This window comes from Ammospiza nelsoni, chromosome 9 (assembly GCF_027579445.1).
Source record: "Ammospiza nelsoni isolate bAmmNel1 chromosome 9, bAmmNel1.pri, whole genome shotgun sequence".
Lineage (NCBI taxonomy): Eukaryota > Metazoa > Chordata > Aves > Passeriformes > Passerellidae > Ammospiza > Ammospiza nelsoni.
The window spans coordinates 13,164,525-13,176,367 of record NC_080641.1 but is presented as its reverse complement, the minus strand read 5'-3'; the positions used below and the strand labels follow the sequence as shown (position 1 = coordinate 13,176,367).

The 11,843-nt window shown below is 43.9% G+C and overlaps 1 protein-coding gene, 1 long non-coding RNA gene and 7 other non-coding genes across 9 annotated transcripts; 8 read left to right on the top strand and 1 right to left on the bottom strand.

The window, feature by feature from the left end:
* Positions 1 to 149: 149 nt before the first annotated feature.
* LOC132076770 (uncharacterized) lies at positions 150 to 6,105 on the top strand. The gene is made up of 12 exons (XR_009418969.1): positions 150 to 206; positions 1,288 to 1,334; positions 1,852 to 1,894; positions 2,159 to 2,207; positions 2,581 to 2,611; positions 2,984 to 3,094; positions 3,683 to 3,707; positions 4,140 to 4,187; positions 4,883 to 4,928; positions 5,550 to 5,582; positions 5,777 to 5,819; positions 5,985 to 6,105. It is a non-coding gene; the product is annotated as an uncharacterized LOC132076770 (long non-coding RNA).
* On the top strand, positions 881 to 959 carry LOC132077285 (small nucleolar RNA SNORD74). Its single transcript, XR_009419040.1, has one exon. It is a non-coding gene; the product is annotated as a small nucleolar RNA SNORD74 (small nucleolar RNA).
* LOC132077290 (small nucleolar RNA SNORD75) lies at positions 1,714 to 1,780 on the top strand. Its single transcript, XR_009419045.1, has one exon. It is a non-coding gene; the product is annotated as a small nucleolar RNA SNORD75 (small nucleolar RNA).
* Positions 2,009 to 2,090, top strand: LOC132077276 (small nucleolar RNA SNORD24). The gene has a single exon (XR_009419031.1). It is a non-coding gene; the product is annotated as a small nucleolar RNA SNORD24 (small nucleolar RNA).
* On the top strand, positions 2,427 to 2,499 carry LOC132077289 (small nucleolar RNA SNORD77). Its single transcript, XR_009419044.1, has one exon. It is a non-coding gene; the product is annotated as a small nucleolar RNA SNORD77 (small nucleolar RNA).
* Positions 2,666 to 2,750, top strand: LOC132077286 (small nucleolar RNA snR60/Z15/Z230/Z193/J17). The gene has a single exon (XR_009419041.1). It is a non-coding gene; the product is annotated as a small nucleolar RNA snR60/Z15/Z230/Z193/J17 (small nucleolar RNA).
* Positions 4,743 to 4,818, top strand: LOC132077277 (small nucleolar RNA SNORD79). Its single transcript, XR_009419032.1, has one exon. It is a non-coding gene; the product is annotated as a small nucleolar RNA SNORD79 (small nucleolar RNA).
* On the top strand, positions 5,634 to 5,709 carry LOC132077283 (small nucleolar RNA SNORD47). Its single transcript, XR_009419038.1, has one exon. It is a non-coding gene; the product is annotated as a small nucleolar RNA SNORD47 (small nucleolar RNA).
* Positions 6,106 to 6,301: 196 nt separating the features above from the next.
* Positions 6,302 to 10,259, bottom strand: HEBP2 (heme binding protein 2). Its single transcript, XM_059478085.1, has 5 exons — positions 10,075 to 10,259; positions 8,262 to 8,346; positions 8,028 to 8,163; positions 7,761 to 7,926; positions 6,302 to 7,217 (listed from the first exon to the last, which is right to left on the bottom strand). The coding sequence occupies exons 2-5, from the start codon at positions 8,334 to 8,336 to the stop codon at positions 7,043 to 7,045; spliced, it is 552 nt and encodes a 183-aa protein (XP_059334068.1). The 5' UTR covers positions 8,337 to 8,346; positions 10,075 to 10,259; the 3' UTR covers positions 6,302 to 7,042.
* Positions 10,260 to 11,843: the final 1,584 nt, after the last annotated feature.

Sequence of the window (11,843 nt, the reverse complement as noted above, 5' to 3'; positions counted from 1 at the left end):
AAACGCGCCAGCGCGGGCCGCGCCCCGGAAGGAAACGCCGTGCGGACCGTACGCCCCCAGCCCGCCCCTGCCCGTGGGCCGCGCCCCGGTGGGTGTGGCCGCGGCCGCACCACGTGACCTATGCTATATAAGGTACGTCCTCCGGCCGCTCTGCCTTTTCCGCTCCCGCGGCCGTGAGGGTCCCGTGTCCCTCGGGGGCCCCGCCGGTGAGTGGGGGCGATTCCGCGCTCGGGGTGCGCCGGTGCCGCTCCGGGGACGGCCAAGGAGCCCCGCGAGTGCGGCCCGGGCGCGGATGGGAGGTGGTGAGGGAGGATTGAGGTGGATTGCGCGGCCGGGCCTGGTCCGCGGCCTGGACCGCCGGGGGCTCCGCCTCATGGCGGCCCTGGGGATGCACAAGGGAGGCCCTGTGGAGCCCACACGGGTTTGGGGAAATCCCGGGGCAGTGCAAGGCCTTAGGCGTTGAGTTCCGGGCTCTGGCCTACCAGGCTGCTATGCATGGCATGGGGCCGTGCAGTATGGCGGGATCCCGTGCCTGCTGCAAACACAAGCGATAGGTCTCTGCTTTTTGTGGGTTTGGGTTTTTTAACTGAGCTGGGCTCTAAGGAGCTTGTTTTTGTAGATAAATGGGAAAGTTGTGCAAAGAGCAGCGGTAGCGTTATGGAAGGATTCAGGGTCCCGCACAGCTGGGATGTGTTTGCATGTAGGAGGGTTACGGGCTGGCTTCAGAGCCCCGGCCCTGCTGGGCTTTGGGAAACATTGGCACGGTGCTCTCAGGCACATCGGTGACTCTTGGCCTGTGCGAGTCTGAGAGTTAAACTCTGTGGTCCTTGTGGGTCCTGACTCAGCACATTTGAGGAGAAGTGGCTCACTTCGCTGCTATATGCTCAGCACGTGATGAGAACTATGTTGGTAGGGACATCTGAGAGGGTGATGAATGCCAACATATCTGAGCTGGGCATGGGATAGTTCTGATGGCCTTATCCGGGAAGGCTGGGACACCGCTGGGCCTTTGAAGCAGTCAGAATTCATGCCTGCCCCAGTGATAATACACCAGAATTGATGTGGTAGAAAACAAAGTAGTTTGGCGATCACATTCTGCTTAAAAAAACATAATAGCAATTATTTTTTTGTGGCCTCGATCCTTTTAATAGCCAAAATTAAAAATGCATCAGGAGAAATCATAAGACTCATAGTAATTTGGGTGTAGCTTGGGTTTTTCAAAGTAATATTTGTGAATATTGCATCAATTTTGGATGAAGAAAAACTAAAATGCTTTCTTGTTTTCAGTTCAACATGTATCAGCTGCATTCTTCCTTCCTGTGGCTTCAGTGCAGGTAAATATTGCTTCTGAAATTCAGAGTTGAAATTTACAAGTGCTGGGTTTGTGTACACCGACCAGGCTGGGGTACTGCTGTATCAGGAGTTACAGTATCAGAGTTGTAATTCAGGCATTGCCTGTAGTGTCGTGGGCAGGCCTCACTTTTCTGCTGGGAAAAGTCACCTGTTTATTTGTCCTGGAGAGACTTTTACGAGGCTCCTGTTTGTGAACTACTGCTCATACTGTAATCAGAGTGCAAGAGTACCCCCAGGGCCTTTTTTCCTTCCTTACTGCTGTTTCTTTGTTCACAACAATAAATAATATTTTGGGGAAACGGTCTGGAGTATGTTGTAGAAAATTGTTAACTATGGGGATTGATACTGAGTAACTCTCAAAGCCTGTGATGGTTTCAGTATAAGAGTAGTGGACAGAAGTGATTTCTGAAAACTCCATGCTGAGGCTTTCCAATGAGATTGCCAGAGAAGCTCCCTAGTTCTGCAAACATCTCCATCTAACTCTTTTATCTCTTTCAGATCTGCCTCCAAATGTGGGGACCTAATACTGCTTCTTTCCAAGGTAAAAAAATTATTCTTAAAAATTTAATTTAAAGTTATGCTTAGTGTTTGTCTAGACAGCATCTTCTGCTCTGATGCTGTCAGCTGAATTCCTTGAGTAAAGGAATCCCTCTGGTGCCACAGTGATGACACTTATTTGCTACTCTTGACCAAGAGAGTGATGAACACTTTTACCACCATAAAAGTTTTCTGAGGCACAGCAGCTTCAAATTCCCCTCGAGGCTTTGACTGCTGAATAGACTGTTGACAAGTGTTTTACTTCCAGGATTTGAACCCTGCACTTCAGAGGGATGCAGAAGGAGCATCATCACCTGGTAAGAAATACGTACTTCCATTGAGGTTTCTTCCACAGAGCTGTTAGTACACAGCAGTAAGAAGGATGGCATGTGTTTTATGGTTCATTTCCACTAGGACCAGAAGCAATTTATACTTGCTAGCATTCAAACTTGTAAATACTTCTTTTTTAATTGGGTAACTGTCCTTGTCACAGCAGTCCCAAGAGAGGATTGCTTGGTGCTGTGGTTGCAGAGCAGATACAGTGATGACTGCATAGTTCAGCAGAATATCCTGTGATGAACAAGTGCTTCGCCCCTATCTGATGTATCTGGCTCTTGTGATCTCCCAGCTGGGGCTGTGGGCTTGGGCACAAGGGCTGAAGGGATCTGACTTTGTTTTCTGTTCTTGCAGGCACGGGGATTCAACTATAGCCTGTCACAAGGTAAGTACTGCACTGCTGACATCTGAGAACTCATTTAATCCCTGCTGTGGGCAAAGGCTGCTGTGTGATGAGTGCATAGTTCAGCAGATGACCTGTGATGATCACAGTTCCTGTCTTTCGCCAATTTCTGATGCAGCCTCTGCAGCTTAGGCAAGTTCAGACAAATCATGTGGGAAGGTGATGGGGATACACTTTTTTTTTTTTTTGCTCTATATCTCAGGAGATTAGTAAATAGGTTAAACAATAAAAAAAGTAGTAAGATGAATAGAAAGAGAGTAGGATGTGGTTGTGAAGTCAAGCACAAAACATAGCAGAATAAAGTTAATCAGGTGTTAGTGCTCCATGTTCTAAAAGTTTCTTGTTGCTTTGCAGGCTGCCCTTGACAGATAAGCCCCCATGCCAGATAAGCCCCCATGCCTTTTGTGTGAGAAACCATTTCACCTGTTACTGATGTTGGTGAAGACAAGGCCTTCCTAATTAAAGGTAATTATTTAAGATTCATTTTTTAGATGGATGCTACTTTTGTCTGTGCTGCATTTGAGAGTTTGCTTTTAGACATGCTTGCAAATTCATTTTGCTCTGTAAAAGCGTGAGACAAAAATTAGTACTGTAAGTGTGCTTTTAGCTTCCTGTATTTCACAGTAAAAGCATCAAATAATTGTGGTGTTAATGATCTCTAGAATTTTCCTGTTAAAATTAAATTGTGAATGCCATGTTACTGTGACTTTAGTGTCCAGAATAGTTACCCTTCATATGCCCAGCTTGCTTACACAAACCTCACATCACTGAACTCTGCAGTTGCAAGGTTTGCTCCTTGCTGCAATTTCAGCATTGGTGAGGTGAGAAATAACATCTCAGTGTTCAAGAGTGCTGGGAAGTGGCTTTATTACAACCTGCCTTCAGAAGGGGATAGGAGTGTTGCAGCCTACTGTAAATGATGTTGAATCAGGTCTCTGATCCCCATGAGGAGGAATCAACCAAACCCTGATACAGTAGTTCACTCAAGCTGTTCTTAATACTGTAGCTTCATGCTGAACTTTGCCTAGGTTAATAGCAAATTTTTCTTTCCAGGCTTCCAAATGTTTCTCATTGTGAGGTAAGTACTTTTTTTTACTTCCTAAGTGTTGGGATTTCAACATAGGCCCATAATTCAAGCTTTTAACTGCTTGTCAGCTAGGGGACATGGGGCCCATTGGCTGTGGCATGCATCTCAGCCAAAACAGGAGGATCTTTTAAAGGGGAGCTGCTGGCTGGAGCCCAGTCTTGATAGGCTGGTGTGCACTAAACTATCCCAGTGAGCTCCTCTTGAATTTGTTCTGGCACTATTTAAGTGTTTGCCCTCTTGCCCATAGCAGCCTAGCAGGGCTGCACGGGGCTGACAGGGTGAGCTGCCTGTGTGATGAGATGTGACTGCCTTGACTTCAGTCGTGGAGGTCTGTAATTAGCTCTATCTGACTGCAGGCACCTGACTTGGGTTTTTTCTTCTGTGTTTGTTTCTGTACTGTGCTAATGGTTTGCTTTGATCCAGGTGTGATGGAGCTGGGACGTGATGGAGCTGGGAGTGCTGCCAGCAAAAGTAAGTTAGAAACACATGAGTGTGACTGTCAGAACTGTGTGATACAGGGAATGAGGAATTTACTAGATCCTGGGTGTTACAGGGCTGGCTGCAGCATTAAGCAGGGTTCTTGATTTTATTACCTTTTCCAGGTAAAAAGCCTGGATTTGCCAGCAGCCTGCAGGATTCACTTCCCCAAGGTGCTGCATATCTGAAAATTAACTGCTTTCTATGACTAAAGAGAAATAGTGGTGACCACTTTAAATGTGTAACTGTTATGGACTTCTTAAATTCCTACTTGATAAGAAAAGCTCTGCTACCAGGTTGCCACACATTCTGGGCTAAATAAATGCAGTACAATAGCAGTACCTGCTATTTAACTTCTTGCTGTTTAAATTTAATGGGCTGTTTCAGGGAGTGGCACTGATCTTGAATTCTTAGGTGTTAAATTGTTTATCTCCATGGCTAGATCAGAGCTCTTCTGGTGATGTGAATGAAGATGTGGTTGGGGCTAAGGTCAGATCCCCCTTTAAAGGGTTTGTCACAAAGATAAACCATTAAGCTACTCTTGGCATGTACTGTTTGTGATGAATTCTAAACAATGGGAATCTCTCTGAAAGAGGCTGAGGAGAACTCATGGGCTGAAACAGTACCCACATAGACACTTGTTCAAACCACTGCCAAAGGTGTGTTAGTACAATTTCCCTTCTTTACAGGGTGATGCTTGCATGGAGCTTGAGAAACAAGATAAATGTGCCTGAGGTAAGTGTAGAATACATGGGATTTAATGATTCCTGCAGTATTGTCTTTGTGCTGAATGCCTAAATAGTGGTGCCTAAAATTAGTCCTTTAAGATACCTGGTTTTGCTTCCTTTTATTGTATCTGGCTGTTCTGTGGGCACTAATGTAACACTGCACTCTGGAATTAAAAACATTGTCTGTGGCTGTGACTTCTCAAGAGTTGTTACTAGTAATCTTTATATTGGCTCTACACAAATGTAGCTCAAGTTCTAGATTATTGCTGTACAAACTTGTTTTCAAACAAACTGGAACACTCCAAACACTTTGAAAATTGAAGCCGTGGGACTTGTATTTTAGGTACTTAAAATAATGAAATACAATGTTCGGAGAGGCAATATCACAAATCAAATTAGTAGCTTTTTACTTTCCCTGATTCTTCCAATGTTAGGAATTCTGTATTTCCAGTTAGGATTTGTAAGCTATGTGTATCCTCTTTCGGTGTTGTAAATTGAGCTTGTGAGATGCCAACTAAAAGTCAGTTTCCTTTTAGGTAAAAGTTTAGTGAATAGAAGTGAATAGATGAATAAACTTTGCATTTAGTGCTGCTGTCTGTTATTCTGAAAGTATTTCTTTCTTCCTCAGGAAGGGACTGTGCTGTGGCTGCGGCCTCACTAGGTAAGTCCACACAACAGATGAATTGTGTTAAAAACTTCTGGAAATATTTGTAGCCACTGATGAAATTGATTCTGCCAAATGAGTTCCTGTGATATTAACCCTTTCCGTTCCATTTCTATCTGAGGTTACAAAACTGTTGTGGAGCTTTTAGCAGTTGTGCTGCTGCATATGCTAACTGTGTTTTCTTGATTTAGGTGGAGAGGCAACTCTGAAACTAGCACATGAAGAATTAAGAAGGTGAGTGTAAGAGCAGTAATAATGTATTTGTTGGAACAAGTGATGATAACCTTAGCTTGAACTCTCTCACTGAACAGAGATGAAATCCTAAGGTCTGAGATGTTCCCATCAAGTGTGTTGTGCTGGTTTGGTACCTTATAATGGTTCTTCTGTCTGTCTTAATAGGTGGAAGATTGGATGAATGGGTACACTTGCATGAACAGCATTTTAAAAGCCAATGTGTTTTTACCTCACTGGTAATGTTTGCCTGATGTTGATTGGAGTGAATAAAAATCTGTAAACTCTACCTGGTGTTGTGACCTCCTTTCTGGCTGGAACAGCTTGATGCAAAGTACCTCAGGCTGCTATATTTAAATTTAAAATGCTTAATTTAGAGCAGGGACTAAACTAGGCTAGATGCTAGTCCTGCAAGTGTCTTAACTGAGGTGTCAAATACTGCTGGTGTGCAGGCTGCAAGTCACCATATTTTTGAGAAAGCTAAATAAGTTAAGGAGTATTTATTTCAAGTGTTTTAATGAGAGAGCTAAACTTGGCTATTTGCTACTAAAGTAATAGTCTACCAGTAATCCTGGTATTACATGTTGAGGTGGAGATCTCAGAACAAGTGTACAGCTTGGACCTGGTAACCTGTTTCCAAGGGTTCTGGATTTAAACAACACAACACTTGGTCTTAAGGGGGGGAAAAAGTTGCAGAGGTGGGAGATTTTCATAATGCTAATTAACAACAGTTACTGTTTAGAAGTCACTAAGGCCCACCATTATGTTTCTGCTTTCTAATGCTCCTTAAGGGAAGCTTGCTTTTCTGAAAAGTTCATTTAAATTCCTCCCTGGTCTCAGGGGTGATGTCAATATGAGGAAAGTCAGCATATGAAAGTCAGTTATGAAGAACTCCCTTTCCATAACATTTCAACTACTGCTGTAGCACTTCTAATGAGAAATAAACTACATACTTGAAATTCAGCAGGATTATTTTCACATTATTAGTGTGGCTTAGAATCTTTCAATAGGAGGAGTAAATTTGTTACATTTCCCACCCACTTCATCTGGTATGATTTTGAATTACATTTTAAAATGTTTTTATCCAGAAAAGTACTTCATCCTAGAGAAAATATATTTGGACAGTGTCCACATGTGAACTAAAACTCTTCTGCACTAAAAAGCCAATAATAAGGTTTGTTTTCATCCAGAGCTGATTAGTAGCCACTTAATATTCTCCCATTGTGTTACTTTTTAAAATACCACACTTCATTATGCCTGTTGAAGAGCTTGAAGGGACTGTCATAGCCTGCAGTATAAAAGAAGTCTTCGTGGAATGGTTGGCCTCTGTTTCTTAAGGTTCTGGCTAAGGCATCAGCTTCCTCAGCATACTTCTCTGGGGAGGCAAATCCACCAAAGGACCTGGTAAAAGTGAGAAAAAGATGTTTTGGCTCAAGGCCCTGGCTTTATTTTCACAGACAGAATACTCAGACTTACAAAGCAAGTTTGAGCACTTGTGCTGCAGTTTGTAGTTAGTAATTACCCATGCTGAACTAGCAGTCGAGCAGCATGGGTCCTTGTTTTTTAAGGTAAGATTTAAAATAAACACCCAACTACCAACTGCCCTGTGTATTCTGTGGCAGTTCAGGACTACAAATAAAGAGCTGGGAGAGTGGTTTAGATATTCTATAAAACTGTCTTCACAAGTTTATTCTGGAGGCTGCATCTCTGAAACTCAATGCAATTTTCAAGTGCCTTCTAAAAAAATCTGTTTCACAACTTGGTCACTTGTCTTTATGGTAAGACACCCAAGCATAAGATTGCCTAAGGGCTGGGTTTTAGCAATTAAAACTGAACAGCAGGGTCTATCCATATTTATTCATGTCTTAAGCAAGTGTAGCCTGCACTTTATGGGGGCAGGTACTGCCTGGGTTCTCGTGGTGTCACCTGTGCTGTTCTGCTCACCGGACAAAGAGAGCTGCTGCCTTCCGTTCCTCAATGAACACATCGGAGTCAGTGGGCTGGGGGGGACAGTCCTGGTGTTCAAATGGCACAAAGAAAGAGATCTTGAAGTCTGTGCAGCCTGATTTTACCAGGCAGGTCACTGGCACAGTCATATCAATCTTCATTTCTAGAGGAAAGGAAAACTAGTCTTGAGCTGCGTCTCCCAGCCCCTCTATTGTTCATTATTTGTGTTCATTAACTAGTAATTATTCTCATTGCTTGTCCTACCTTTTTCATTCTTTCCCTGGAGGTAGTGGAAGAGTTTCCAGAAGCCCTGGCGCATTGCTTCCTTCTGGCTTTCCCCCCTGATGACCGTGCTGACCCACTTGGCTGTCTCGTACTGACGCAGTTCATAGTCCTTGGCCTGAAAGGTAGCATAAGGCACAGTCACCATGAGCTGGGTGGGGACAGAAATTAGGAGCTACTTTTTCCAAATCAGCATACAAGTATTGCTGCAGTTACCATTGCCTCTGCTGAGCTCCAGCGAGGGGACTGCAGGTCCAGAGACAGAAATGTTTGCTTGAAGGACTTGATCATCTTGCCAGAGCTGGAAGGCAGACACAGTTCATTGGTATCTCTTAATATGGCACTAGGGCTTTTCAGTTGTTCCTGAGCTGGTGGAAGGCCTGAAAATAGGCTGAAAGCCATTGAGCCCTGCAGGAACAGAGCACCAGGACCAAGAAACTACTTCTACTGGAGGAGGTGTTCTTTCAGGATATGCTGCCCTTATTTCTCTGTGACAAAAAGCTATTTCCTGACAACAAAGTGAGATCGTGCAAGTGGGTGTTTTGTGGAAATCTGTAAGCCAAAAGGACTTCAGTCTGTTTGGTCCTAGACAAAAAAGCTGTAATGGTTTGGTAGGTTATCTGGTGTTGACTGTGCTCTTAACTTTAGTTGGCCTCTCATGAAAGGTGATGGCTTTCTGAAAGGCTTTTAGCCTCAGAGTCCTTTAGATAAATGAGGTGTTCTGCATTTCTGAATAAATGACTTTTCCTTGATAGCCTTCACATGGGAGGAAAAAAGGTGAAAACTTAAAAACACTGTCCCAAACAAAGTGGGTGAAAATAATCAAAACCAGTGTTTAAATGATCAGATCTGGTAAAATGCTGAGATTTTAGTGGCCTCCATATATGATTTCTGTTGTTAACCAGGCAGATTGTAGTGTATGGTATACATTCTGATAGTCTCTGCCTTGTGTTACATTGCAATGTCCTTCACCCTTCATGTTGCAAAGAGCACATAATTCAGTGATTATCTGGATTGTCAGCATCAACTGCCTTGTGCTACGTAACCACTTTCTTGGCTGTTGCATCTTGCAATATCTGGACTGCTGTTAAATTCTATTAATCCCCTTCTATACCCTGCCTAGAGATGGCTACAAAGAGTTCCTGGGATATGAGGTTGAAAAGTTTTTGTTAAAACACACCATAAAAGGCCATAAACCCTGGTGGTACTGGATTCCTTTAGAGTCTGTAAAATAAGTAATATGTGGAGCCGCTTCATTGTTGAGCTTTTTCCAGCAGCACCTTCAGTTGTCAGCACAGATGAAGGGAAGGTCAGAATCAAACAGCTGGACACAGCTGCTGGTGGTAAGGGCAGGTGTTTTCCCTTCCCGGTCCCAGCCTGAAGGTGCATCATCTCCAGCAGACCTGAACAGCATGGTGGTCACCAGGGACTGCTGCACACTTGTACTCTTATTAATAGCCTTCATCCATGGTGTTTACAAATCAACAAAGCATCATAAAGCAGGAATCCTTATCATTAGAAGCAAATATGAGCAATTACACTGAAACTTCCTCCAACAATTTATTGCCACTTTAAAGACAGTGCTGCTGCTTCACACTTGTATTAGCTACTGAGCAAGCTGGTTTCTCTTTACTGGCTAATTCCAGCTGCTTCCCAGCATAACCTTTCTGTAGCTACTGGCTAGACCTCACAGCTCTGCATTTTGTAACTTTATGGCCAGTACTGTCGGTGGCTATATGTTAGAAATATTTTTTTAATTACATAAAACAGTGCTTTAGGATGGGAGAGACAAGCAGAAGAATCCTCCAGATACAGTTGAATATTTTAGATGTACAGGAAAGCTGAACTTTGAAATGTCCACCTGTTCATATAAATATGTCTATAGGGTGTTCAGTTTATTTTCTGCAGCTGTTAATGCATGGGCCCAAGGGACTACTGCAGGTTACACTGCTAGCACAAGTAAGTGCAGGTAGAACATGCCACAAACTACTAGTGCTATTAAGGAAGTGGAGAAGGTAGACATACTTACAGTTTCAGTGCTTGTCCTTCCAGCTGTTGCAGTGTGTCCTGTGGAGGCTGCACATCTTCATAAGATGCTGCATGTCAGTGTTTATTTGAGTTTGGGCAAGCTCCTCCCATGCCTCAACCCTACTGGAGGGGGCTACTGTTATGAAAACTAGAAGGCTGGAGCCTTGTCCTGCTCTGGGTCTCATTGGAGAGCCCCCACGCAAATGCCAAAGGCCCCACCTACTATCCACAAGGCAACACTGGGACTAGTGTGTGATCTGGCTCCATAAACAGTTTTGCACCCTTGTGTAACTTCCCCTGTTTGCCATGGCTGCGTGCCCACTTATGACAGGGTCAGTGGCAGGTTTAGTGCTTTGGGAGAAAGGATTTCACATAAATAATGTGTCTCTCCCCCCCACCTGACTTGGATTATGGGAGAGTGGTGCTATACAGAATGCCAGCTTTTCCTTTTTACCACATGGGTGAAGGGTAGGTAGAAATCTGGCTGCACACTCTGCTGAGACCATCCTCACGAGATTTTTGCTGGCATGTTATGAAAGACAGACAGTGTTCTCTGATGGCTGGCTGTTCTGAGCGGCATTTGAGGTTAATCAGCCCTCTTAGCCCTTGGATATCTGCACAAAGGGGTTATACAAAGCTATTGTGAAATCCTGTCCTGCTTATAATACACACAGCGAGGCTGGGCTCTTCATTTAGCCAGCTGCAGCTCCAGACAGAGTTTGGTACCAGCACAATAGGGCAGATTAAACTGCACAGTTTGTGTTCTGAGAACACCTCTCAGTTTGTCATGGTTTGTGCAAATTCCTTGCAGCCAAATTCAGCTGAGCTCTCTGGGACATTTTACATCAATAGCAGGGAATGACTTTTTAATAGGAAACCCTCTTTGCTTGCTGAGAACTTCATCAAGATGCTGTGTGATACGCTCCTGTTCTGAAAAGGGAAGTGAAACCATGCCAAAAAGCAATTGTGAGTTTAGCTCTAAAGGCACAAATCTCTCCAGAGCCACAGAAGAAGGTGGTGTACAGTTATTTGCTACTGGAGTTTATTCAAACAGGTTGAAATGTGTAACCACTTCTCTGCATGCTTTATGCTTTTTATTTTATGGAGTAAAATATTTCTCCATTTTACCTGCTCTGCTTGGGTCAAACAGGAACAGCAGGAGGGTGTTTGGAGGAGGAGAAGCTGCTTGGTCTTTACTCCGGAGCCATAGGCATGCAAAGTCATGGGCTGGGGTAAGGTGAGCTGTCACCTTACCCTGTCACCCCAGGGATGGAAGTGTTTTTTAACTCCTCCAGATAGGAAAAACAATTCCCAGCAACAATAGTTTGGCACATCTCCACAAATTTACCCCAATGGTGAGCACTGAGAAATATTACCTTGGAAAGGGGGCAATAACTCTGTAGATAAAGGCAAGCCCAGAGTGGATTCTCATTTGATTTCTGAAGCAGAGAGGCCCAGAACAAACCCCCAGTGAGTTTGTGTGTGTCCAGCTGACGTCCCTGACAAAGAGTTGACTGTTCCTGGTGGAGCACCCCCAGGCTGGAGAACAATCCCCAGTGTTTTCCCAAGAGGTTGTTTTCCAGCACTCTTGTTTTTACACATAAACATTGAGAGAACATGTCAACAGCTGCATGAGACAGTAGGGCAGGCATGGGGACATGTATTCTGTTTAAATGCATTCCAAAACTTAGAGAATGGGGATGGGATTATGGTGCAACCTGACACACATTCTCACTAGTACCTCCAAATAGAGGAAAATCCAAGCACACA